The sequence below is a fragment of the Dendrobates tinctorius genome, unplaced genomic scaffold (assembly GCF_039654945.1).
Source record: "Dendrobates tinctorius isolate UK_male_01 unplaced genomic scaffold, ASM3965494v1 ptg000155l, whole genome shotgun sequence".
Lineage (NCBI taxonomy): Eukaryota > Metazoa > Chordata > Amphibia > Anura > Dendrobatidae > Dendrobates > Dendrobates tinctorius.
Window position 1 is genome coordinate 18,769,909 of NW_027361822.1, and position 27,222 is coordinate 18,797,130.

Below are 27,222 nucleotides of genomic sequence, written 5' to 3' on the forward strand. Positions count from 1 at the left end.
ACTAAACCTAATAGTAACCCTAACAGTAACCCTAAATATAGCACTAACCCTAACTCTACCCCTAACTATTGCCCTAACCCTAACAGTAACGCTAACTATAGCACTATCCCTAACCCTAACAGTAACCCTAAATATAGCACTAACCCTAACTATAGCCCTAACCCTAACCTAACAGTAACCCTAACTATAGCACTAACCCTAACTGTAACCCTAACCGTAACCCTAACTATAGCACTAAACCTAACTATATCACTAGCCCTAACCTGGTTAAAACTAAAAGAGAAAGAGCGCAATAGGGTCTTATCCAAGTAAAATGGATATAAATCAAGCTATTATACTCACCAATAACAGGAGAGTTTCAGGCACAACGGAATAGAGGTCAAGCTGCTGCACATCCAAATGGCCACTCAGTGACCATAAATCATTAGATTTACAAGGAAGGAATTTTTGGATTTAAACGTGCGCTGCTAGACAAACGACTCCTTGCAGATTGTATACTAATATACTTTTAATTCCCAACACGTTTCGAAGTTAACACTTCTTCCTCAGGGGATGAAGGAAGAAGTGGTAACTTCGAAACGCGTTGGGAATTAAAAGTATATAAGTATACAATCTGCAAGGAGTCGTTTGTCTAGCAGCGCACGTTTAAATCCAAAAATTCCTTCTTTGTAAAACTAGCCCTAACCTGCCGTATCTGCTTTTTCTTACTTTATGACAAGATCACTGACTGGCACAGCTGTTGCCAGCAGCACTTGTTACACTGTTTCTTCCTCTGATATCTTACTGACAGGAGATCAGAGGAGAAACAGGGTTACTATGAGGCAAATCGCCTGGAAAGTTCGTTGCTACAACAAACTTTCCCAGTGATCTCTCTCATTAGCTGGTGTGATGCTGACATCATCAGGAAGCATTCTGCACCAGGATCCCCATTATAAGGTACGTGGGTGTCCCGGTGGGCAGAAAACAGCTGACCGTAGAAAAACATTGGTGCTGCACAAAGCCCAGAAAGCGTCAGCGGTCGAGAAGCGGTTAAGGGCATAAAAACTAAAAGTTTGAAAATTAATACATTTTCAAAATGTTCGCCAAATTTCCTTTTTTTTCACAAATAAATGCAAGTCATATTGAAGAAATGTTACCACTATCATAAAGTACAATATGTTACGAGAAAACAATCCCAGAATCACCAGGATCCGTTGAAGCATTTCAGACTTATGACCTCATAAATTGACAGTGGTCAGAATTGTAAAAATCGGCCTGGTCACTAAGGTGAAAACAGACTTAGTTTCAAAGGGGTTAAACATTATACCAGGCCATGCAGTTTGTTTACTTGCAAACATTGAAGGATAAACTAAATAAAAAAACCTCACCTCTTCCCCTTGACCTGTGAATAATGGCTTGAAGAACAATTGTGAACTATAAAAAGGGATATTCCTCTGTAAGAAGAGACATCCAAATATCCGAGGCATCCAAACATCCAAGAGATCCAAAGAATCAAAAACTCTTTACAAAACCACAGCCAGAAACACTTTACAAGACAGCAGCTAAGACATGCCTCCATCACAATGGACACAGAGTTGACATTCTACAGGATGTCAACTTAGGGGACAACAGTCCCGACTCAAAGAATTCAAGTCTGCTCCATTGACCATCACTGAACCCATGGATACATTTGGGGTAGTCAGGATGTGGACCCACCGGTCACCTGGCTCCATAGAGATGTTCGGAAAAGCCAGGTTGTGACCCTCCGGTCACCAGGCCTTGTACCTCAATTGACTCTCAGCATCCTAAGCTTGTCGTTACCTTCTCTCTGTGCATGCCACAGGTGGGGGTAGTCAGCCCTGCAAGCTTTGACGTCACAGTCGTTCTTGTCCCGGCAAAATAGCTGAAGGGTGAGACTATAATTTTGGCACCATCTTGGGTATTTTGCTGGGATTGTTCTATGTGTTCCTTACCTGTTTTTTTTTTGTTCAATAAAGTATTGCCACACTGTTTTACCTTACCCTGTGTTGTCTGAGTAATATTACGCCCGAGGTAAAAGGAGAGCAGGCCCTGGTCCATGCGGTTTCAGCTAGCGGTCTAGGGCACCTGCTCACCCCCCATGTCTCCACAAGTATTATTACAGTTATTCTAATCTTATACACAGAACATTTAAAGGGAACAAATCACATGATTATTGTTGTCCAAGAACAGAATGAATCAGTGCCTGAAAGCATGATTGCAGTCAGGTATTTTTTAGCTTGAAGAGATGGCGGGGAAAGAAAAGAATAGTCTGCTGCTGCTTCTCTCAACTCAGCTTTTAGTAATGAACAAATCTTCTCCTACAAAAACACACATGGGAGAGACCGGTCTATCACTAAAGCTGGAGTCACATTAGTGTATGACATCAGATGCAAGAGAATCGGAGGCGATATGCTAATGACGCTTGGCTCCTGCTCTGCTGCGAGCATGATCAGAGTGTCAGTGCTCTGTGCTTCAATCCTCTCGCATGAGATGATCACAGCACAAAAGCATAGGAGACGGAGAAATGAATTTATCCAGCTCTTCCATTGCCACTGTCCGCGGGAATGGAACTGCACTCGGTTTATATCCGAGTGCAGTGCAATCCGATTCTAGAATGCAATCACAGCATGCTGCGATTGTTTTCGCATACCGAATCGGCATGAGAAAATAATTGCAGATGTCAGCTGCCCCAGAAAATAACACTGGGCAAAGTGCAATCTGATTTTTTTAACGGATTGCACTCATTCGATTACATCGCAAATGTGAGGGAGCCCTAAGAGTGGCGCAGGAAGAAGCCACAGTAAACTTCTCTTCTTTCTCAGCCATTTGTTCAAATGTTACTCATGCTGCCCTTGGTTTCGACAACATGAATAATGTAACAGGTTCACTTTAACATTCAGCTATCCTGTATATAAACGTGAATTCGCCATCAGTCTTTTATTCATCACAGAAAAACTGATGGCAATGATCAAAAGAACAGATGAAACTCACACCACCCTTTTATACACAAAAAAAATCACTGACGTCTAAATTAGAGTTTTTTGCAGGGCTGTGGAGTCGGTAAGCCAAACCTGCGACTCCGACTCCTCAATTTCCCTTACACCGACTCCGACTCCACGACTCCGACTCCCACATATATTGCTTATATGTTTAGTTTTGATGCCTTCAGAGTGAATCTACAATTTTCATAGTCATGAAAATAAAGAAAACACTTTGATTGAGAAGGTGTGTCCAAACTTTTGGTCTGTACTGTGTGTATTAGGGTGACCGGATCTCATATGGGGGGGAAAAAATGTCAGAATCTTGTTCGTCTGGACCCCACAAAACGATTCCCCTTTCCAGATATTGAGAGAGCCAAAATTTGAGCTCGATCAAACGACGTTAACCAGTGCCGCTCGTCGCTCAAAGTTTGAAAAAATCCAAATTGAGGTATTTTAAGATTTAGGTATTTTGCATAGTCTGTTAGACTATAAAGAATGTGACAACAACATTGCAGAAATAGCCCTGACCAAATTTTCGAACCATTTGTGGTATTTGAATGCAGAGTTGGTGGGCTTATCGTTTTTTGATCCCACCATTACAGACAATGAAAAGTTGTTAATGGTAATAAATTGCTCAGTAGCACAGATGAACCATCAGAGCACGCTAACCTACATGAGTTGATAATTTTACATAGTTATCTAATCTATTCTAGAGCTTTTGTTAAAGTAGTTTTTGAAACGTCAGAATATAATGCTCGGCATTTGCTTACAACTTGCAGGACATATTGCTTTTGTTCTTCATCTTTTGTCAGAAGGTCGTTAAAGTCGGTTACTTCCTACTTCTTTTAATTTTTCTTTCCTAACTTTTGGATTTACAACCCTAGCGTGCTCTGATGGTTCATCTGTGCTACTGAGCAATTTATTAGCCATTAACAACTTTTCATTGTCTGTAATGGTGGGATCAAAAAACGATAATCCCACCAACTCTGCATTCAAATACCACAAATGGTTCGAAAATTTGGTCAGGGATATTTCTGCAATGTTGTTGTCACATTCTTTATAGTCTAACAGACTATGCAAAATACCTAAATCTTAAAATACCTCAATTTGGATTTTTTCAAACTTTGAGCGACGAGCGGCACGGGTTAACGTCGTTTGATCGAGCTCAATGACTTATCTCGGCTAAGATAAAGCCTAGATCCTCAGGCTACATTCACACTTTGGGCGTAGCCAGGATCAAACCTAGGGGGGAAGAACCTCATACTGCACACCTTAGCTGCTGCAGAACCTCATACTGCACACCCCTACACTTGAAAATAAAGCCTGCACCTTAAGATGTGGTGGAGAATGCAGTCTATTTATTCCAACTATCAATTGATGTTGATGTGTTACTGAAGATGAGCAATGCCTGTCCTGGGCGTCCTTTTGGGCAGCTATGAGGTGTACCTGACTGGTGCTAAAGAAAAGGAGTGTTAGTCTGTGTGCTATCCGGCTTACATTGTTTTTGGTACAGATATGATATGGATAGACAGATATGGATAAATGGATATATAGATAGAGCATATCTCTAATCTGCTTTTGCTATTGAAAACATTAGCTATGAGTTCAAAAACCTTTCAGGTGATGCCGTTTTTTAAAAAGCTGATCTGCTTTTGCAACTGAAAGACGTATCCTTAAAAAACGCAGGAAAAACGCTGTGTGTGAATGTAGCCTTAGATCAGGAATAGAAGTCATTTATAGGACATTTCATACCTTTCCTAAATTCCTATGAAAAAATATTCAGCACATTCTGCATTGAACTATTGTACCCAATTTATTATATATTTTAGGAGTCGGAGTCGGTCCATTTTATACCGACTCCAACTCCGACTCCACCAAAAGTAGCACCGACTCCACAACCGGGTTTTTTGCCATGCTTGCGAGAAGATAGCCAGCCTTCATGGGCCAATATTCCTGCATTTCAATTTTTTGTGACAAGAAATTTCTGCACTTAGAAAGAGCGGAGGAGGTCCAACATAGAAATAGATGAGTGTCTCTAATAAAGTGGTCAATCAGTTTATAGCTGCTTTATTTCCATTGTTTATTGGTAATTGCTTATATTTATTAGTCATCATTTAGGCTGGTTTCACACTTGCGTTTTTTTTGCGCTGTATTTTAGCGCTAAAAAACGCATGCATTTTTTACCCTATATTTTGCATGGGATGCGCTTATGTGCGCATACACATGCTTTTTTGTGGTGTGCGCTCGGGCACACAAAATGCATCCTGTTGCATTTTTTGGGCGTCCGACTTGCCTCAAAAAAACGCATGCGCGCGCAATGCGCTTTTTTACAGCAAGACACCCATTATAAGTCTATGGGTGCGCATATGTGCGCATTGCCATGCTCATGTATGCGTTTTTTGCGCATGCGTTTTTTTGTTGACCATTAGTTAGACAATGGAATTTAGGGGTTTGGGTTAGAGTTAGGGTTAGTATGGTTTGGTTAAGGGTTAGGGTTAGTTAGGGTTTGGTTAAGGGTTAGTATGGTTTGGTTAAGGGTTAGGGTCAGGGTTAGGGTCAGGGTTAGTGTGAGGGGCCAACTAATGTTGGAAAAAAACGCAAATGCACTAAAAACGCATACAAATGCATAAAAACGCTGCGTTTTTTTCATGCATGCTCATAAAAATGCTTGAAAAAAACGCAGCATTTGTATGCGTTTGTATGCATTTTTTCCATGTGTTTTTTTGCGGGAAAAACGCACTGCAAAAAAAAGCAAGTGTGAAAGTAGCCTTAGTGCCGTAAATTGTCTTCCATTTCTCTTATATGACATGTGAATTTATATTGATTGTAGCTTGCGTAATTCGCCAAGTAAATTATTTAAAAGACAGTGTCTACCTGCCTGTGTAATTTTTCTTAGTAAAAATATTAAATATGTAAGAAAATTTTACACACATTCTGAAAATGAAAATTACTTCTCCCCTGTATGAATTCTCCAATGTGTAACTAGATTTCATGTGTTTGTAAAATATTTCAGGCATTCGAGGAGAAAAATTGCTACTCCCCAGTGTGAATTCTCAGATGTCCAGTAAGAGTTTTTTTCCGTTGAAAACATTTCCCACATTTGGAACATGAAAATGGCTTCTCCCCTGTGTGAATTCTCTGATGTTTAGTAAGATCAGATTTTGTTATAAAACATTTCCCACATTCTGAACATGAAAATGGCTTCTCACCTGTGTGAATTTTCTGATGCTGAACAAGAGATGATTTGTCTGAAAAACTTTTTACACATTCTGGGCATGAAAATGGCTTCTCTCCTGTGTGAATTCTCTGATGTTTAGTAAGATCAGATTTCCTTATAAAACATTTCCCACATTCTGAACATGAAAAAGGCTTTTCCCCTGTGTGAATTTTCAAATGTGTAGCAAGATTTGTTTTCCGAATAAAACATTTTCCACATTCTGAGCATGAAAATGGCTTCTCTCTTGTGTGATTTCTCTGATGTTTAGTAAGATCAGATTTCGTTATACAACATTTCCCACATATGGAAAATGAAAATGGCTTCTCTCCTGTGTGAATTCTCGGGTGTCTAACAAAAGGTGATTTCCGTGTAAAACATTTCCCACTCTCTGAACATGAAAATGGCTTCTCCCCTGTGTGAATTTTCAAATGTGTAGCAAGATTTGTTTTCCATTTAAAACATCTTCCACATTCTGAACATGTAAATGGCCTCTCTCTTGTGTGAATTCTTTGATGTTTAGTAAGATTAGATTTCGTTATACAACATTTCCCACATTCAGAACATGAAAATGGCTTCTCCCCTGTGTGAATTTTCTGATGCTGAGCAAGAGATGATTTGTCTGAAAAACTTGTTACACATTCTGAGCATGAAAATGGCTTCTCTCCTGTGTGAATTCTCTGATGTTTAGTAAGGTCAGATTTTGTTATACAACATTTCCCACATTCTGAACATGAAAATGGCTTTTCCCCTGTGTGAATTTTCTGATGCCGAGCAAGAGATGATTTGTCTGAAAAACTTTTTACACATTCTGAGCATGAAAATGGCTTCTCGCCTGTGTGAATTCTCTGATGTTTGGTAAGATGAGATTTCGTTAAACAACATTTTCCACATTCTAAACATGAAAATGGCTTTTCACCTGTGTGAATTTTCTGATGTTGAGCAAGTGCTGATTTGTCAGCAAAACATTTCCAAGATTCTGAACATGAAAATGGCTTCTCCCCTGTATGAATTCTCTGATGATTAGTAAGATCATATTTCGATTTACAACATTTCCCACATCCTAAACATGAAAATTGCTTCTCTCTTTTAAGTGCTCTTTGACATTCACCATCCCTTTTGTTGTATTTATTTTTCTTACGAAGTACTGGAGGTATGTCTGGCATAATTGGATGCTCTTCAAAAGTATCAGGTGTGATACTAGGATAATTTGCACTAAAATCTGAAAATATCAGGTATTTCTCCGAGATCATGGTCCAGTTATCTGCCAAAAAAATAAAGGTATATTTTATTCAATAAATATGGAATCATTATTAGTGATGACCGAGCACTAAAGTGCTCGGGTTGAGCAAATTGGAATGCTCGGGTGCTTGACCCGAGAAACGAGCCCAATGTAATTCTATTGGAAAATCGAGCATTTTTGCCGTGACCACCCCACCCAGGGGTCATTATAGGGTCTAAAAACATCTGAAATTGATGGAAACATGCTTACATGACATGGAAACATCATGGGGAATACTCCTAGAAACATTTATGACTCCCAGGTCACAGCTGTGAATAAGGTTGTCAGAGTCTTACTCCACTTTTACAGACGCATGATAAAACATACAAAAATGAAACCAAAATGGATTTTGGAATGGAAATATGATGGAAATATGATAAAGAACATCCTTTCCAGGGTAATGATTTGCATGTAAGGCAAAATAAATAACCCAAATCAAAAAAGTTCCTCCACCACTTGGGCTATGATCACTTGCAGTGTTTTTGATGCATTTTTCAACTTTAGCATTGCTTTCAACCTAGACAAATGCTTTCACTGGGAAATGTCATTTTAACATTTTACAACCTTATTTGGCCATGTGGTGTGTGACACATCATCAGACACATCCTGTTTTATTTATGAAAGAGGGACTCTGAAAGCCACAAAGCCTATTTTTATAGGGCCAGCAGTCGGCCCTCACTATTCTTAGAGACCCATCAGCCGGCTATGCTTTGTTGTTCCCATTAATAAAACAGTGGGTCCCTTATACTGTTATTGCATATGCAGTGAGTGGCAGGGCTGCCCAAAAATTGGATGCACCACAACAACCAACTGAACAGATGTCATGGATGACCACATGCAACCAAAGTTCCAAGTAGTCATTTGGTACTTCCATACTGTTTGATTATGCATTGAATGGAAGGCCTGCAGTGGCCCAAAGTTACACACATCCCAATAAGCCTTTGAACCCACACACTGGATGGCCACAGGAAAACCAAGTCCTCAGTATTCATTTGACACTCCCAAACTGTTGGCTTATGCATTGAATGCAAGGCCTGCCCTGAACCAAAGTTACACGCACCCCAATAAGCCTTTGAACCCACGTACTGGATGGCCACAAGAAAACCAAGTTTACATTATTTATTTGGTACTCCCATAATGTTTGTTTATGCATTGAATGCAAGGCCTGCCCTGGCCCAAAGGTACATACACCACAATAAGCCTTTGGACCCACATACTGGATGGCCACAGGAAATCTAAAATTCCCATTATTATGATTTTTGTAAGTCACATAAAGTTTTCTCATGAAGTGAAAACAAGGCCTGCCCCAAATTTTCATGCATTTCAATCCCCCAAGGAAGATATGTGGAGGATGGCCTCTGAAAAATATTTTCCCAGTTTAAAGGAGTGGGTCTCTTATACTTGTAATGGCCATACACTAGGTGCATGGGCTGACAAACATTTACCCCTGGGGGGTACGCATCAACCTACTGTGTCAACATTCTGTTTACGGGCATCATAAACACCCTTGAAAAGAATAGCGTGGCTGTTGCATCATGGAACACGTTCACCCTGATGATCTAGAGGTGGTGTTGGAACAGACGTGGAGGATGGGGATGACCTCCCAAAAATGCTTTCCCATTTTAAAGGAGCGGGTCTCCTATACTTGTTTTCCCAGTTTAACCCCTTTCCTACATTGGACGTACTATTCCGTCCATGTGACCTGGGACCTAAGTCCCAAGGACGGAATAGTACGTCTAATGCGATCAGCAGCGCTCACGTGTTGAGCGCCGCTGATCGCGGCCAGGTGTCAGATGATTATCACAGCTGACACCCGGCACAATGTGTCAGGGGCGGTCACGGACCGCCTCCGACACATTAACCCCTGGCACACCACGATCCATCATGATTGCGCTGTACCGGGGATTAAAGGAAGCATCGGCAGGGAGGGGGCTCCCTCCGTGCTTCCCTGCGACCCCCACAGCAGCGCGATGTGCAGTGCCGCTGCGGGGGTCGCTTTCCCTGCAGGTCCCCGGATCCAATATGGCGACGGGGACCCTCGGGGGCCTGCAGGGAGCTGGCTTCCTCACTGCACGCAGAGCGCAGGCATGAGGAAGCTTGCAGCAGTGCCTGTGACAGATCGCTGATCTGTCACAGCGATCTGTGATGTGACAGATCAGCGATCTTTCACAGGACAGTGATGTCCCCCATGGGACATTATAATAAAGTAAAAAAATAAAAATAAAAAAGTGTAAAAATAATAAAAAAAAAAAAAAATTCCCTAATTCATTTTTTGAAAACAAAAAAACAATAAAAGTACACATATTTGGTATCGCCGCGTCCGTAATGACCCACCCTATAAAACTGTCCCATTAGTTAACCCCTTTAGCGAACCCCTTTAAAATAAAAAATAAAAAATAAAAAACGAAGCAAAAAATAATGATTTATTATCATACCGCCGAACAAAAAGTGCAATAACGCGCGATCAAAAAGACGCATATAAATATCCATGGTACCGCTGAAAACGTCATCTTGTCCCACAAAAAAAGAGCCACAACACAGCATCATCAGCAAAAAAATAAAGTTATAGCTCGCAGAATAAAGCGATGCAAAAATAATTATTTTTTATATAGAAATTGTTTTCATTGCATAAAAGCGCCGAAACATAAAAAAAGACATAAATGAGGTATCGCTGTAACCGTAGTGACCCGAAGAATAAAACCGCTTAATCAATTTTACCGCACGCGGAACGGTGTAAACGCACCCCCCAAAAGAAATTCATGAAACGCTGGTTTTTGTTCATTCTGCATATATAGTTCCTTGGGGGGTCTAGTTTCCAAAATGGGGTCACTTGTGGGGGGGGTTTCCACTGTTTAGGTACATCAGGGGCTCTCCAAACGTGACATGGCGTCCAATCTGAATTCCAGCCAATTTTGCAGGGAAAAAGTCAAACGGCGCTCCTTCCCTTCCAAGCTCTGCCATGCGCCCAAACAGTGGTTCCCCCCACATATCAGGTATCAGCGTACTCAGGACAAATTGCACAATAATGTTTGCAGTCCAATTTCTCCTGTTACCCTTGGTAAAATAGAAAAAAAGAACCAGAAGTATTTTTTTTTGTGAATAAAAGTTAAATGTTCATTTTTTTTTAAACATTCAAAAAATTCCTGTGTAGCACCTGAAGGGTTAATAAACTTCTTGAATGTGGTTTTCAGCACCTTGAGGGGTGCAGTTTTTAGAATGGTGTCACTTTTGTGTATTTTCTATCATATAGACCCCACAAAGTGGCTTCAAATGTGATGTGGTCCCTATAAATAAAATGGTGTAAAAATGAGAAATCTCTGGTCAACTTTTAACCCTTATAACTTCCTAACAAAAAAAATTTTGGTTCCCAAATTGTGCTGATGTAAAGTAAACAGGTGGGAAATGTTATCTACTAAGTTTTTTGAGTGCCATATCTCTGTGATTTAAGAGCATAAAAATTCAAAGTTGGAAAATTGCGAAATTTTCAAAATTTTTGCGAAATTTCCATTTTTTTCACAAATAAACGCAAGTTATATGAATGAAATTTTACCACTAACATGAAGTACAATATGGCATGAGAAAACAGTGTCAGAATCACTGGGATTCATGGAAGCGTTCCGGAGTTATTACCTCATAAAGGGACAGTGGTCAGAATTGTAAAAATTGGCCCGGGAGTTAACGTGCAAACCACCCTTGGTAGTGAAGGGGTTAAAGGAGCTGGTCTCCATTACTTGTAATGGCCATACACTAGGTACATGGGCTGACAAACATTTACTCCTGTGGGGTATGCATCAATGTACTGTGTCAACATTTTGCTTATGGGCATCATAAACAGCCTTGAAAAGAATAGGTTGGCTGTTGCATCACGGAACACGTTCGCACTGGTGATCTAGAGGTGAGTGTGGGAACGATGTGGAGGATGGCCTCCTAAAAATGTTTCTTAGTTAAGGAGCGGGTCTCCCATAACTTATAATGCCCATACACTAGGTGCATGGACTGACAAACATTTACCCCTGGGGGGGACGCAATCAACGTACTGTGTCAGAATTTTGCTTACGGGCATCATAAACACCCTTGAAAACAATAGCATGGATGTTGCATCATGGAACATGTTTGCCCTGGTGATCTAAGGGTGGTGTTGGAACAGACGTAGAGAATGAGGATGGCCTCCGAAAAATGTTTTCCCAGTTTAAAGGAGCGGGTCTCCTATACTTGTAAAGGCCATACACTAGGTGTATGGGCTGACAAATATTTACCCCTCGGGGGTACACATCAACCTACTGTGTCAACATTTTGTTTTCAGGCATCATAAACACACTTGAAAAGAATAGTGTGGCTGTTACATCACGGAACACGTTCGCCCTGGTGTTCTAGAGGTGGTGTCGGAACAGATGTGGAGGATGAGGATGACCTCCAAAAAATGCTTCCCCATTTTAAAGGAGCGGGTCTCCTATACTTGTAATGCTCATACTCTAACTGTGTGAGATGACAAACATTTCACCCTGGGGGTTACGCATCAACTTACTGTGTCAACATTTTTTTATGGGTATCATAAACACTCTTGCAAAAAATTATAGTGGCTGTTGCATCACAGAACACGTTCACCCTCATGTTCTAGTGTTGGTGTCTGAAGAGACATGGAGGATGGCCTCCGAAAAATGTTTCCCAGATTAATGGAGCGGGTCTCCTATACTTGTAATGCCCAGGGTTGACAAACATTTATCCCCTGGGGGTTACACATCAACCTACTGTGTCAACATTCTGTTTACAGGCATCATAAACACCCTTGAAAAGAATAGCGTGGCTGCTGCATCACGGAACATGTTCACCCTGGTGATCTAGAGGTGGTGTCGGAAGAGATGTGGAGGATGGCCTCCGAAAAATGTTTCCGATTAAAGGAGCGGGTCTCCTATACTTGTAATGCTCATACACTAGGTATATGGGCTGACAAACATTTACTCCTGAGGGATATGCATCAACCTACTGTGTCAACATTTTTTTTACGGGCATCATAAACACCCTTGCAAAAAACTATAGTGGATGTTGCATCACAGAACACATTCACCCCTCGTGGTCTCCGAAAAATGTTTCCCGAATTAAAGGAGCGGGACTCCTATACTTGTAATGCCCAGGGCTGACAAACATTTACCCCCTGGGGGGTACGCATCAACCTACAGTGTCAACATTTTTTTTACGGGCATCATACACACCCTTGAAAAGAATGGTTGTTGCATCATGGAACACGTTCGCCCTGATGATCTAGTCGTGGTGGAGGATGAGGAGAACAGTCAATAGCCAAAATCAGGAAGCGTATACCCATGTGTGGGTGTGAAGAGGTGCATGGGAATATACCTCCCAAAAAAGACACAGGATTTGAGGTTAGGTTTCATTGTTATCATGCGGTGGTGTAAAGAAGTCTGGCCCAATCCAGCCCTTGTACATTTTTATAAAAGTCAGCCTGTCAGCATTTTCAGTTGACAGGCGGATACGCTTATCAGTTATGCATGTGAGCCACACATGTGCCTGCTCTTTCAGAGCTGCCCACAACTCTTAAGCATTGTGCGGTTTGTCACCTAAGCATATTAGCTTCAGTACAGCCTGTTGAAGCTTGGCTGAGGCAGTGCTTCCAGCTTGTGACTGATGTGATCATTTCAGAGATGGAGGCTGAGGAGGAGGAGGTGGTGCAGGAGCTGTAGACTGTGGGAGCAACCCTGAATGATGTAGGGCCCGCAATCCTCGGCATTGGGAAGACGAGTTCCATCCCAAAGTCCATCTGGGTCACAGCTTCCACTATGTTAACCCAGTGTGCCATCAGTGAAATGTAGCATCCCTGCCCACAAGCTCTTGTCCATGTGTCCATGGTTAGGTGGACTTTCCCAGTAACAGCATTGTTCAGGGCACGGGTAATGTTTTGGGACATGTGCTTGTGTAATGCCGGGAGAAATAGTGGCAGCTGGGGACCGAGTACCCTGGGACGGCCGAGGCCATAAGGTTGAAAACAACTTCCATCTCCATGAGCCTAAAAGAAACTTGTCAATTTAGTACTGTGGGGCGTTGGCTGCGTATTTCTGCTTGCATTCTTTGTGACTGAAGTATGGACAACTGAAGGCTGCGCTGCAACAAGGACGTGGACGTGTTTGATGATGATGGTAGTTGAGTGTGGGCAATGACAGGTGCAGGGCAGGAGGCATCTTTGCATGCACTGTGGACAGGGGATTGGCTTGCACGCTTAAAAGTGGAAGAAGCAGTGTTTTCACCCACAGAGACTGTTCCTGTAGCCTGGTATTCGACCCACAAAGTTGGGTGATTTGCTGTCATGTGCCTGATCATGCTGGTGGTGATCAGGCTGAAAGTTTTGCTACTTCTGCTGATGCGGGCATGGCAGGTGTTGCAATTTGCCTGTTTGGGGATATTGGAAGTCTTTAAAAAACAACCCGACTCGGGAAGACCTAACAGTTGTACTGCCAACTTTCGTCATGTTGGTGTTACGAGGAACAGTTGCCCACCTTCTGTCTGCAGCCAACACACTGCATCTTCCTGCCTGTTGTGGTGCTACGCCTGCCTCCCCCTGTATGCTGCTGTCCTTGCTCTGCATGTCCTCCTGCCAGCTTGGGTCAGTTACTATATCATCTACCACCTCGTCTTCCACTTCTGCACCCTGGTCCTCCTCTTGACTTTCTGGCAATTGTGTCTCATCATCATCATCCTACTCTTGTAACACTTTCCCACCATTGCCTTCATGTGACCATGGCTGCTCAAATATTTGGGCATCGCTATATGCCATTTCCTCTTGCTCCACTTCAAGTGGACAGGGCAAGAGGCCCCAATCTATAAATGGAAAAGTGAACAGCTCTTCGGAGTGTCCAAGTGCGGAATCAGTTGCCTCCAGGCGCTCAGCAGGGTGGGGGGAGGGAGGATCAGGGTGAAGAATATGCGGAAATCACTATCAAAAATATATAAAGGGTCTCAAACCAAAAATCATATGAAAAACCCTAAAAACAATACTTTATTATTAAAAGACCAAAGGTCACACCACAAAGTGAACAAGACTAAACAGCAACGTGTCCAATGACATCCAATTACATAGAACATGTAATGGGGATTAACTGAGAGTCCCTAATGCAGTCTAACGCTCGATCCTTCCTAGCCGCGGAGGTTGGCACCCTAGGGGGAACGTTGTGGCGCCCCCGCTCAACGGTGGCTGTCCCTAGGGACCCTGATAAACCCTGCAGCCACTAGGGATCCCTTCCCCGATGCTAGAGGGACCCCTATCATTTAGACAGAGATCAACTATAATAAGGAGGACCCTAATCCCCAAAAGGATTAAAAACAAAAGGAACACATTAATATAATGGCATTATAGTGATGGCATCGTAGTGACACGAATCAAATAAATACAGTAAAGGGGATCCACAGCATATAGTGTATCAAATTTCATTTACAATGGCACCAAAATGCAAACTCCACAAATGGTAATAATTATATGATAAGTCACTAGATAACCCAAAATTTGCATGAAAGGTGACAATGATCATGCCACTAGATTAAAAGTCAGGTACCATTAAAGACATAATTCAGACACTCAGTAATCAATGCTGCAAATACTCATCATGTCACACGCCATCTGCCATATATGTGAAGCGCCTCAACGCGTTTCGCCCCATCTGGGCTCATCAGGAGGGCCGATCTCAATAACAATTGTGTCCTGATGTGGTATAGTAGATGTGCTGGCATGATAGCCCTTATTTTATAGTTACCGCCACAGCGTTCGCCAGCTCCGGACGCTGTGTAGGGACACACCCCCTTAACCCTACTGCGCATGTCCCAACTCGAAAGGACTCACCCATTGGTTATACGGAGTGTCTCATTTACTTCCTCTCATCGAGTACGCATATTATGCTTTGATTGACGGCCCTGTCACGGATGTATAAACAATCCCACCCTACCCCTGTCATTATGCTGCGTTTGATGATAAACGCGCCAGTTACCGGGGGATGCATATGTATTAACCGGAACATGTATTGGTGTTTCCGGGTCAGTTTGACCTAGTTCTTACTGCGCATGTCGCTCACCAATATACCAATGTATGGGGCTTGCGTATGTACAACCCGGAACTGATTGTATTATTTCCGGGTAAGACAAAGGTGGATCTCACCGTGCAAACTCACGGCCTCTCGAACGCGCACTCACTGCATCTATGACACACAAGTGTCTAACGTGCAGGCTCCAGCTGGAAGGCACCACCATTACAGATCCCTATCACTACGCATGTCCACCACCGGCCATTCAATGCCCGTATTCAGAGCGGGTGCATAGCACTCAATGAAAACCGGCAGGATTCATCCATAACCAAGCACAATTTCAATAGGTGAACCCAATCTTTTATTTTAGTTAGCAGAGCAAGGGCAATAAAAACTGCCAGCCCCATAAATGACATACATTTGATGCCCGTGTTCGTCTCTTATATACAGTGCCAAATAGGACACATACAGTATAAATCCATGATCAAAGCATCATGTTAGTAGATGCATTATGTCCTTTATTTATGTATATTGGCTAATGTATACATCTAAGATTGGCCATTAGCAGACCTCAAACTAACTTGATCATCTGGGTAGTCTCAGAGCGGGGTGTCAAGTCCCTAATGATATAAGGGAGAAAATAATCCTCAAAAGAATTTGTCATGGTAGATCCATGTAGGTCTTTATCCTAGACCTTAACAAGAATTTGGAAAACAGTCCAGTCTTACATATTGGTCCTCATAGGAACTATATCTGGGTTTAGTATAAAAATAATATACAGAAAACCCTTGAAAAAGGATGAAAAATCACAAAAAACAGGCAAAGGACAGTTGTTCATTTAATCCCCTTGGTTCAAGACTCTCCATCCTAAAGATCCATTCACACTCTCTTTTCAGGATGGTTTTATCCGTATTGCCTCCTCTGGGATTAATATTCACTACCTCAATAATCGTGAACCTGACCTCAGCAAGGGAATTATTGTGGAATAATTGCATGTGCTTAGCCAAGGGGGTGTCCCTCCCATTCCTGATGTCCCCCATGTGCTCGCCTACTCTACGTCTGAATTCCCTCTTCGTCTTCCCAATATAATCCTTAGGGCAAGAGCAAGTGGCCAGATAGACCACTCCAGTGGTCTTACAGTTTGAGAAATTGCGTTGGTAGAAGGTCTTCCCAGTGGCAGCACTACAAAAGAACTTATTGGGCTTCATCCATCTACAAAGGCTACAATCCCCACATTTGAAAAAGCCAATAGGTTTCCTCTCAAGCCAAGTACCCTTCGGTTCCAGTCTCTTGTATTGACTATGCACTAACATGTCTCTAATGGACTTCCCTTTCCTGAATGTGATATTGGGGTGTTCGCCTATCAGACTTCCAATATCCGGATCTAATCTCAGAATATCCCAATGTCTTGCAATAATTCTCCTAACTTCTTGATGTTTATCATCAAATGTGCCTATAATTCTCACTATTTCAGATGTATCCCGTTCAGTACGTTTCTGTAGGAGTTTCTGCCTATCCGCTCTTTCAGCAAAGTTTAATGCTGTATCCAAGACATGTATCGGATATCCCTTTTCCCTGAATCTATTGTACATATCCCCAGCCTGACTATAAAAGAGGTCATTCCTCGAGCAATTTCTCCTCAATCTAAGGAACTGGCCTTTAGGGATTCCTCTCTTGAGAGGGACAGGGTGGTGACTCTGCCAATGAAGTAGACTGTTAGTACTAGTAGGTTTACGATGAATTCTCGTTGAAATATTCCCAAAAGATTCTCTCCTGATTTTAATATCCAGAAAGGCCAATTCTTGCTTCTCAATTTCAAAAGTAAATCTGAGATTGATAACATTGTGGTTAAGCTCATTGACAAACATCTCAAATTGTTCTTTAGATCCTGACCATACAACAAAAACATCATCTATATAGCGATACCACATAGAGATGTGTTGCTGCCACCATTTAGTGTCACCTCCGAACACAATAGTCTCCTCCCACCAGCCCAGGAACAGATTAGCATACGACGGGGCACAGGGGCTCCCCATCGCGGTGCCCCTGAGCTGGTGGAAAAACCTACCGTCGAAGGTGAAAACATTACGTGTAAGAGTGAAATTGAGAAGAGATGATACGAAGCTATTGTGCTTTCTACAAGCAATTGACCTTTGCTGTAAATAATGTTCAACACTGCTGATCCCTTCCTGGTGTGGGATACTACTGTATAATGCTTCTATATCAATAGACCCCAGCCAAGTACCTTCCTATTTTAGTAAAAGGTCCGACGTATCCCTCAAATAGGAGGGAAGAGAGGTCACAAATGGACGCAGGATTTGGTCTATATAGATCCCACAATTTTGTATCAGGGAATCCACCCCTGAGACAATTGGGCGTCCTTTCAACGGATCTATACCTTTATGCACTTTTGGAAGTGCATAAAAGGTCGCCATCATTGGAAACTTAGGTACAAGGAAATCAGATTCAGTTTTAGAGATTAATTCATTCAAGAGAGCCTCATCAACTAGAGTTCTAAGTTCTACCTTATAGTCCATTAATGGACTCACCTTCAGGACCTCATAGGTAAAGGTGTCCTGCAGAATATTTAGGCACATCTTGCGATATTCTAGATGATTCATAATCACAAGGTTACCACCTTTATCAGATGATTTAATAATCAAATGGTCATTTCTCTTCAGACCCATGAGGGCATCTCGTTCCCCCATTGCCAGATTCTCCTCATCATCCCAGTTAGTTCTTTTCATAATCATTTTGAGATCTCTCTCAACTAATGATGCAAAAATGTCAATGTTCTTAGTATCCCCTTGGGGTGGCATCTTTTCACTCTTATTTTTAAGTTTAGTAAAGGGACCTTTTCCATCCTCTGGGAGATTCTCATTCTCTCTGAGGAGACCCATGAGTGCTTGATAACTCTCAATGTCCTCATCACTAAGGCCTTGTCTATGGCACTCCTCCCGGTCATTATGTCTAAAGAATTTTTTCCATTTAAGTTTTCTGCAGAACAGATTGAGGTCCTTAACCCACTCAAAACAGTTGTAACTGTTAGTGGGGACAAAATTCAGTCCTCTTGATAGCACAATAAATTCTTCTTTACTTAAGGTGTGCGAGGATAGATTTATAATTTGACCCTTAATTAGTTGAACCGGGTTCTTAGATGATAACCTGCCCTCGCACCCCGCTCCAAAAAAGAGGATGAAGAGGATAAGGGTGTAATGGAGGAGGGGGTAGTCAAGGAAGACGGTCCTGCAGGTACCGATGACATATTTACTTTTGAGTAAGATACTTCTTGTCTCATACTGCCCCTGTATGACCCCCTTCCCTTTCTTCTCCCCCTTCCACCCTGCCATCTTTGTTTCGGGAAAGTACCTCTGAATGATGGTACACTCTCTGCTCTTTCTGTATCTGAGGCTTCCAAGTCAGACGACGATGCCTCTGACTGTCTTTCTGTTTGGAAATTAAAAACTTGGTTCTCACTGAAATCCCTCAGATCCCTTTGAAACTGAAGGTGTTTTCTTTCCTTCAGAAGGGCCTGATATCTTTCCACAGAGGTTTGTAACAATCCTTCCCTCCTGGCAAAATCAGAGTCCGTTTTATGCTTGAGAGTTTGCTCAATTAGTATATTGAGTTGGCTATTAGACCTCTCAAATATTTTCTTTTCTTCTGCTAATAAAATTTGCATAAACCTTAATGATGCCTCAATAGATTCCTTTGTCCAGATATTCAAAAATTCAGGTGAGGCAACTCTTTGGGAAGGACTAATATTAATTCTAAGCCCTCTTGGTACAATACGATTTTTCAGATAATTTTCCAGTGTCCTAATCTCCCACCAGGATTTAAGATAGTTTTTATAACCAACATATGTTTCATTGAACAGATTCTTTAATGCCTGTGGACCAGTGTTATTCTCTATAGTGCCACCAACATTGAACGCCTGATTTGCATCCTCCATCCATATATCCGAATTCACCGGACCTGTTAGAAAACTGGCCATTCCAATTCCGAATTACTAGCAAAAATCACTATCAAAAATATATAAAGGGTCTCAAACCAAAAATCATATGAAAAACCCTAAAAACAATACTTTATTATTAAAAGACCAAAGGTCACACCACAAAGTGAACAAGACTAAACAGCAACGTGTCCAATGACATCCAATTACATAGAACATGTAATGGGGATTAACTGAGAGTCCCTAATGCAGTCTAACGCTCGATCCTTCCTAGCCGCGGAGGTTGGCACCCTAGGGGGAACGTTGTGGCGCCCCCGCTCAACGGTGGGTGTCCCTAGGGACCCTGATAAACCCTGCAGCCACTAGGGATCCCTTCCCCGATGCTAGAGGGACCCCTATCATTTAGACAGAGATCAACTATAATAAGGAGGACCCTAATCCCCAAAAGGATTAAAAACAAAAGGAACACATTAATATAATGGCATTATAGTGATGGCATCGTAGTGACACGAATCAAATAAATACAGTAAAGGGGATCCACAGCATATAGTGTATCAAATTTCATTTACAATGGCACCAAAATGCAAACTCCACAAATGGTAATAATTATATGATAAGTCACTAGATAACCCAAAATTTGCATGAAAGGTGACAATGATCATGCCACTAGATTAAAAGTCAGGTACCATTAAAGACATAATTCAGACACTCCGTAATCAATGCTGCAAATACTCATCATGTCACACGCCATCTGCCATATATGTGAAGCGCCTCAACGCGTTTCGCCCCATCTGGGCTCATCAGGAGGGCACGTTAGACACTTGTGTGTCATAGATGCAGTGAGTGCGCGTTCGAGAGGCCGTGAGTTTGCACGGTGAGATCCACCTTTGTCTTACCCGGAAATAATACAATCAGTTCCGGGTTGTACATACGCAAGCCCCATACATTGGTATATTGGTGAGCGACATGCGCAGTAAGAACTAGGTCAAACTGACCCGGAAACACCAATACATGTTCCGGTTAATACATATGCATCCCCCGGTAACTGGCGCGTTTATCATCAAACGCAGCATAATGACGGGGGTAGGGTGGGATTGTTTATACATCCGTGACAGGGGCGTCAATCAAAGCATGATATGCGTCACTGGCGTAGCGTGGGGGGGGCGGGGGGGGCGGTCCGCCCCAGGCGGCATGTGTGTGGGGGCGGCGCGGCAGCAGCAATTCCACCCTGCAGTGCAGTGCAGCGGCGGGCAGGGAGCGATGCGATCACGGCAGCTCCGCTGCCTGCAAGAGTGAATAGCAGGAGCGGAGCTGCAATGGTCCGTCCTGCTTCCTGCCCGGAGGCCGCGCTTCCTGTTTCACACAGAGGAGCGCCGCTGAGTGACGTCATCATTCAGCGGCCGCTGCTGTGTGAGGGAGGAAGTGCGGGCGATGCTGCGGACAGGTGAGAGGAGAGAGGTGGTGTCTTGTGTGTATGTATGTATGTCTATGTGTGTGTGTGTCTGTGTGTATGATGGAGCAGGCAATGATGGGAGTGATGGTCTAGAAGGCAATGATGGGGTGATGGAGCAGACAATGATGGGGTGATGGAGCAGGCAATGATGGGGTGATGGAGCAGGCAATGATGGGGTGATGGAGCAGGCAATGATGGGGTGATGGAGCAGGCAATGATGGGGTGATGGAGCAGGCAATGAGGGGAGTGATGGGGGTGATGGAGCAGGCAGTGATGGGGTGATGGAGAAGGCAGTGATAGGGTGATGGAGCAGGCAATGATGGGGGTGATGGAGCAGGCAATGATGGGGTGATGGAGCAGGCAGTGATGGAGCAGGCAATGATGGGGGTGATGGAGCAGGCAATGATGGGGTGATGGAGCAGACAATGATGGGGTGATGGAGCAGACAATGATGGGGTGATGGAGCAGGCAATGATGGGGTGATGGAGCAGGCAATGATGGGGTGATGGAGCAGGCAATGATGGGGTGATGGAGCTGGCAATGATGGGGTGATGGAGCAGGCAGTGATGGAGCAGGCAATGATGGGGGTGATGGAGCAGGCAATGATGGGGTGATGGAGCAGGCAATGATGGGGTGATGGAGCAGGCAATGAGGGGAGTGATGGAGCAGACAATGATGGGGTGATGGAGCAGGCAATTATGGGGTGATGGAGCAGACAATGATGGGGGTGATGGAGCAGGCAGTGATGGGGTGATGGAGCAGGCAATGAGGGGAGTGATGGGGGTGATGGAGCAGGCAGTGATGGGGTGATGGAGCAGGCAATGATGGGGTGATGAAGCAGGCAATGAGGGGAGTGATGGGGGTGATGGAGCAGGCAATGATGGGGGTGATGGAGCAGGCAATGATGGGGTGATGGAGCAGGCAATGAGGGGAGTGATGGGGGTGATGGAGCAGGCAGTGATGGGGTGATGGAGAAGGCAGTGATAGGGTGATGGAGCAGGCAATGATGGGGGTGATGGAGCAGGCAATGATGGGGTGATGGAGCAGGCAATGAGGGGAGTGATGGGGGTGATGGAGCAGGCAATGATGGGGGTGATGGAGCAGACAATTATGGGAGTGATGGAGCAGGCAGTGATGGGGTGATGGAGCAGACAATGATGGGAGTGATGGGGTGATGAAGCAGGCAGTGATGGGGTGATGGAGAAGGCAGTGATGGGGTGATGGAGCAGGCAATGATGGGGGTGATGAAGCAGGCAATGATGGGGTGATGGAGCAGACAATGATGGGAGTGATGGGGTGATGGAGCAGGCAATGATGGGAGTGATGGGGAGAAGGCACAGTGATGGGGTGATGGAGAAGGCAGTGATGGGGAGAAGACAATGATGGGGTGATGGTCGAGAGGGCAATGATGGGGTGGTGGGTGAGAATGCAATGATGGTGGTGGTGGAAAGGGCAATAAATGGGGGTGGTGGAGGAGGAGGAAATGATGGGAGTGGTGGGGGAGAAAGCAAAGATAGTGGTGGAGAAGAAAATGATGGAGGTGGGGGAGAGGACAATAATGGGATGCGAGGGGAGGAGGACAATGAGGGGTGTGGGGGATTGGGATGGGAGGAAGGGGGACTTATAATGGCCTTAGGAACAGGGGGAGGTGGAGGAAGACATTATCGTTTATTATGTCTAACACAGTCCCTTAGTATATAGTGTACTCACTAATTCTGTATAACACCATCCTTAGTTACATAGTTTCCTCTTTTATTATGTATAACACCGCCCCTTATTACCTACCATCCTCTCTAGTTATATATGGTGCCGTCCCTTACTATATAGCTTCCTCTGCTGTTATGTATAGTGCTGTCTCTTACATAGTGTATTTTTGTTATTTTTGTTATTCACAGCGCCCTCTTTTATTACATGGTCCCCTCTCTTGTTAGATATAAAATGACTGCTGATCGAGGAGCCGGTGACCAGACGACCAGTCCATCAGCTCCTCCATTAGAAAGGAAGCTTTCCCATGCTCCATCAGCCATCATTGCATTATACAGCTAACAAGACAGGACGGTATGTAATAAAAAACAGGGCTCTATATAATCCAATATGTAAGGGACAGAACTGTACATAACAAGAGAAGGCACTGTGTATGGGACAGCAATATACATAATAAAGGAGACTATGTAATATATACCTGTATGTGTGTGTGTGGCTATATAATATCAATAATCTATCTATCTATATATATATACACACACACACGTAGCTTTGACGCCATAAAAGGAGGGGGGCCCGGACACATTTCTTGCACAGGGACCCCAAGCTGTCAGTGTCCGCCCCCTGTCCGCCAAAATAATTTGTACTTTCTGGTTTTTTTTCTGTCACATTATTAAAAATTATTATTAAAAAAAGCCATTAGGTCTTCATCCAGCATCATCAAGCTAATACATACATATATATAGAGAACTGCAAGAAGTTGAAAGTCTAGAAATTTAGAAATAATAGCAGTTAGTAGCAGACTAAAAATTAGATCTTTGAGTGTAGTGTGGGCTCTTCGGATGCTTCCGAATTATCAACGACCAAAGGGGCGGCAAATTTTTCGACCGCCCCGGGCGCCACAAACAGTTGCTACGCCACTGATATGCGTACTCGATGAGAGGAAGTAAATGAGACACTCCGTATAACCAATGGGTGAGTCCTTTCGAGTTGGGACATGCGCAGTAGGGTTAAGGGGGTGTGTCCCTACACAGCGTCCGGAGCTGGCAAACGCTGTGGCGGTAACTATAAAATAAGGGCTATCATGCCAGCACATCTACTATACCACATCAGGACACAATTGTTATTGAGATCGGCCCTCCTGATGAGCCCAGATGGGGCGAAACGCGTTGAGGCGCTTCACATATATGGCAGATGGCGTGTGACATGATGAGTATTTGCAGCATTGATTACTGAGTGTCTGAATTATGTCTTTAATGGTACCTGACTTTTAATCTAGTGGCATGATCATTGTCACCTTTCATGCAAATTTTGGGTTATCTAGTGACTTATCATATAATTATTACCATTTGTGGAGTTTGCATTTTGGTGCCATTGTAAATGAAATTTGATACACTATATGCTGTGGATCCCCTTTACTGTATTTATTTGATTTGTGTCACTACGATGCCATCACTATAATGCCATTATATTAATGTGTTCCTTTTGTTTTTAATCCTTTTGGGGATTAGGGTCCTCCTTATTATAGTTGATCTCTGTCTAAATGATAGGGGTCCCTCTAGCATCGGGGAAGGGATCCCTAGTGGCTGCAGGGTTTATCAGGGTCCCTAGGGACAGCCACCGTTGAGCGGGGGCGCCACAACGTTCCCCCTAGGGTGCCAACCTCCGCGGCTAGGAAGGATCGAGCGTTAGACTGCATTAGGGACTCTCAGTTAATCCCCATTACATGTTCTATGTAATTGGATGTCATTGGACACGTTGCTGTTTAGTCTTGTTCACTTTGTGGTGTGACCTTTGGTCTTTTAATAATAAAGTATTGTTTTTAGGGTTTTTCATATGATTTTTGAAGAATATGCGGTCCAGACTCACGGCTACTGAGACGTGACCGTGTTGAGAACAGGGTGGTTGTGGTGGTGGAAAAGTGACTGGAAGCATTATCTGCTGTCCAACCAACAATCTTTTGACACTGCTCTGGGTTCCATAGTGGTGTGTTGCTGCGGTTCCCTAGTAATTGGGACAGGAACGTCGGGCGAGAAGATGTGGGTGTTTGTTGAGGCACAATTTCAGCTTGGCCTCGGCCTTTCCATGCATCATCACCATCACGTCCACTTCCCCCTCCCTTGCCACGTGCCTTGCCCATTTTAAATGAACTACAATATTTTACACGTTCACTACAAATTGCTGAATTGGGAACGAACTTATATGTGATCTGTGTGTGGGAAAACCAAAGTTTAAAATATCAGGACTGTATGTAATATTTTTTTTTAACAAACTGGTGTCAATAACTAGGGTAAGACACAGCAAAAACAGTTGAATGGAGGCCTGAAATGCCACAATTTGTAGCCCACAGATAGATGTTCAATATGTGGCCTGTACTTTTTATTTTTTAACGCAAAATAGTGTATAGAACTAGGGTGTCACGATCCATGTTTGGATTGTGGCAGATCTGGCTCACATATAACCTTTTTTTCTTCAAGCCTCTAGCTTAATGTTAGTTTTGCCCCCGGTGGTCGTTGATATTATTACAACCTTAGTGGCTGCTAATGGGTTTTGCCTCTGGTGGCCGCTGGGGTTATTACAACCTTGCTTGCTGCTAATGGGTTGCCCCCGGTGGCCGCTGTGGTTACCACATGTGTAAATTAGCCAGCAGGTGTTAACCCTCCCCTCCTTCCTATAAAAAGGTGTCAGGTGCTCTGAATCACTGTTGGTGATATTGTTCATTCCCCAACCAACCTTGGAGGAGAGAGGAGCTATTGGGAGCAGTGCTTTGCAGCTCATCCAGAGCTATGGTGTATCAGCTGTTCAGGTGGAAGCTGTGTCTTGGTGCTGTACTTTTTTGCCTCAGGAGCATTGGCAACAGAGAAAGCTGTTTGTTTTCCCCTGTTAGTTGTTTTCCCTAATGTTATATTAGTACAGTGGTGGGACCAGTGTCCGCACTAACCAGTTCCCTAGTAAGGGATAGGTGCAGGGCTAGTGAGGGATTCAGGTATCCTGGTCGGTGACAGGTGAAGAGCCTGTTTAGGGAATGTTAGGAGTGTTCAGGGACACTGCCTCAGGGGAGTGCAGGAGGTCTCCACGTCCCCATTCCCTATTGTAGTGCCCACCGTTGTAACTGTGTCCCCGGTGTTCCCTTGTTTGTCTTGTTGTTTCAGTTACCGACCTGTGGGTCACGTCACACAGTACAAGTCTACGTGACATAGGATAACAGACAGCAAAAACAGTTGAATGGAGGTCTCAAATGCCACAATTTGTAGCTCACAGATAGATGAGGCGTCTGACGGAGATACCACATTGTTCAATATGTGGCCTGTACTCTTTTGTCTTTTTTTAACACAAAATAGTGTTTAGATCTAGGGTAAGAGACAGCCAAAACAGTTGAATGGAGGTTTTAAATGCCACAATTTGTAGCACAAAGATAGATGAGGCATCTGCCAGAGATACCACACTGTTTAATATGTGGCCTGTAATTTTTTTGGTGCAAAATAGTGTATAGAACAAGGGGGAACAGGCAGCCAAAACAATTGAATGGAGGCTAGAAATGCCACAATTTGTAGCACACAGATAGATGAGTGTCTGACGGAGATACCACACTGTTCAATATGTAGCCTGTATTTTTTTATTTTTAAAGTAAAATGGTGTATAGAACTAGGGTAACAGACAGACAAAACAGTTGAATGGAGGCCTGAAAATGCCACAATTTGTAGCCCACAGGTAGATGAGGCATCTTAGGGAAATACCACACTGTTCAATATGTGGACTGTATTTTTTTATTTACCGCAAAACAGTGTAAGGAACTAGGGTACCAGACAACAAAAACAGTTGAATGGAGGCCTGAAATGCCACAATTTGCACCCACAGATAGATGAGGCATCTTAGGGAGATACCACACTATTCAATATGTGACCTGTATTTTTTGTTTTTTTAATGCAAAATACTGAATAGAACTAGGATAACAGACAGCCAAAACAGTTGAATGGAGGTCTCAAATGCCACAATTTGTAGCACACAGATACATACTGTAGATGAGGCATCTGATGGCGATACCACACTGTTCAATATGTGGCCTGTATTTTTTGTTTCTTACCTCAAAATAGTATATAAAACTAGGGTAACTGAAAGCAAAAACAGTTGAAAGGAGGCCTGAAATGCCTCAATTTTTAGCCCACAGATAGATGAGGCATCTGGCGGAGATACCGCACTGTTCAATATGTGACCTGTATTTTTTTGTTTTTACCGCAAGATAGTGTGTAGAACAAGGGTAGCACACAGCAAAAACAGTTGTCTGGAGGTCTCATATTCCACAATTTGTAACCCACAGATAGATGAGGCGTCTGACGGAGATACCACACTGTTTAATATGTGGGCCTGTATTTTCTGTTTATTTAATGCAAAATAGTGTATAGAACTAGGGTAACAGACAGCAAAAACAGTTGAATGGAGGCCTGAAATGCCACAATTTGTAGCCCACAGATAGATGAGGCATCTTACGGAGATGCCACACTGTTTAATATGTGGCCTATATTTTTTGCTTTTTAACAAAAAAAAAAAAAAAAAGACGCATCTCAAATTTTCCTCCAAATGTTTGGAGGAAAAAAGTGCATCTTTTAGTCTGAAA

The 27,222-nt window shown here is 43.2% G+C and overlaps 1 protein-coding gene across 2 annotated transcripts in view; it reads right to left on the reverse strand.

The window, feature by feature from the left end:
- Positions 1 to 4,775: 4,775 nt before the first annotated feature.
- LOC141051028 (uncharacterized) overlaps positions 4,776 to 27,222 on the reverse strand; it is a 73,104-nt gene continuing 50,657 nt past the window's right edge. For both annotated transcript variants that reach the window (XM_073547823.1, XM_073547822.1), the window contains exon 11: positions 4,776 to 7,459. In XM_073547823.1, the coding sequence (XP_073403924.1) occupies positions 6,015 to 7,459 (1,445 nt within the window). In that variant the 3' untranslated portion in view covers positions 4,776 to 6,014. The remainder of the gene's footprint in view (positions 7,460 to 27,222) is intronic.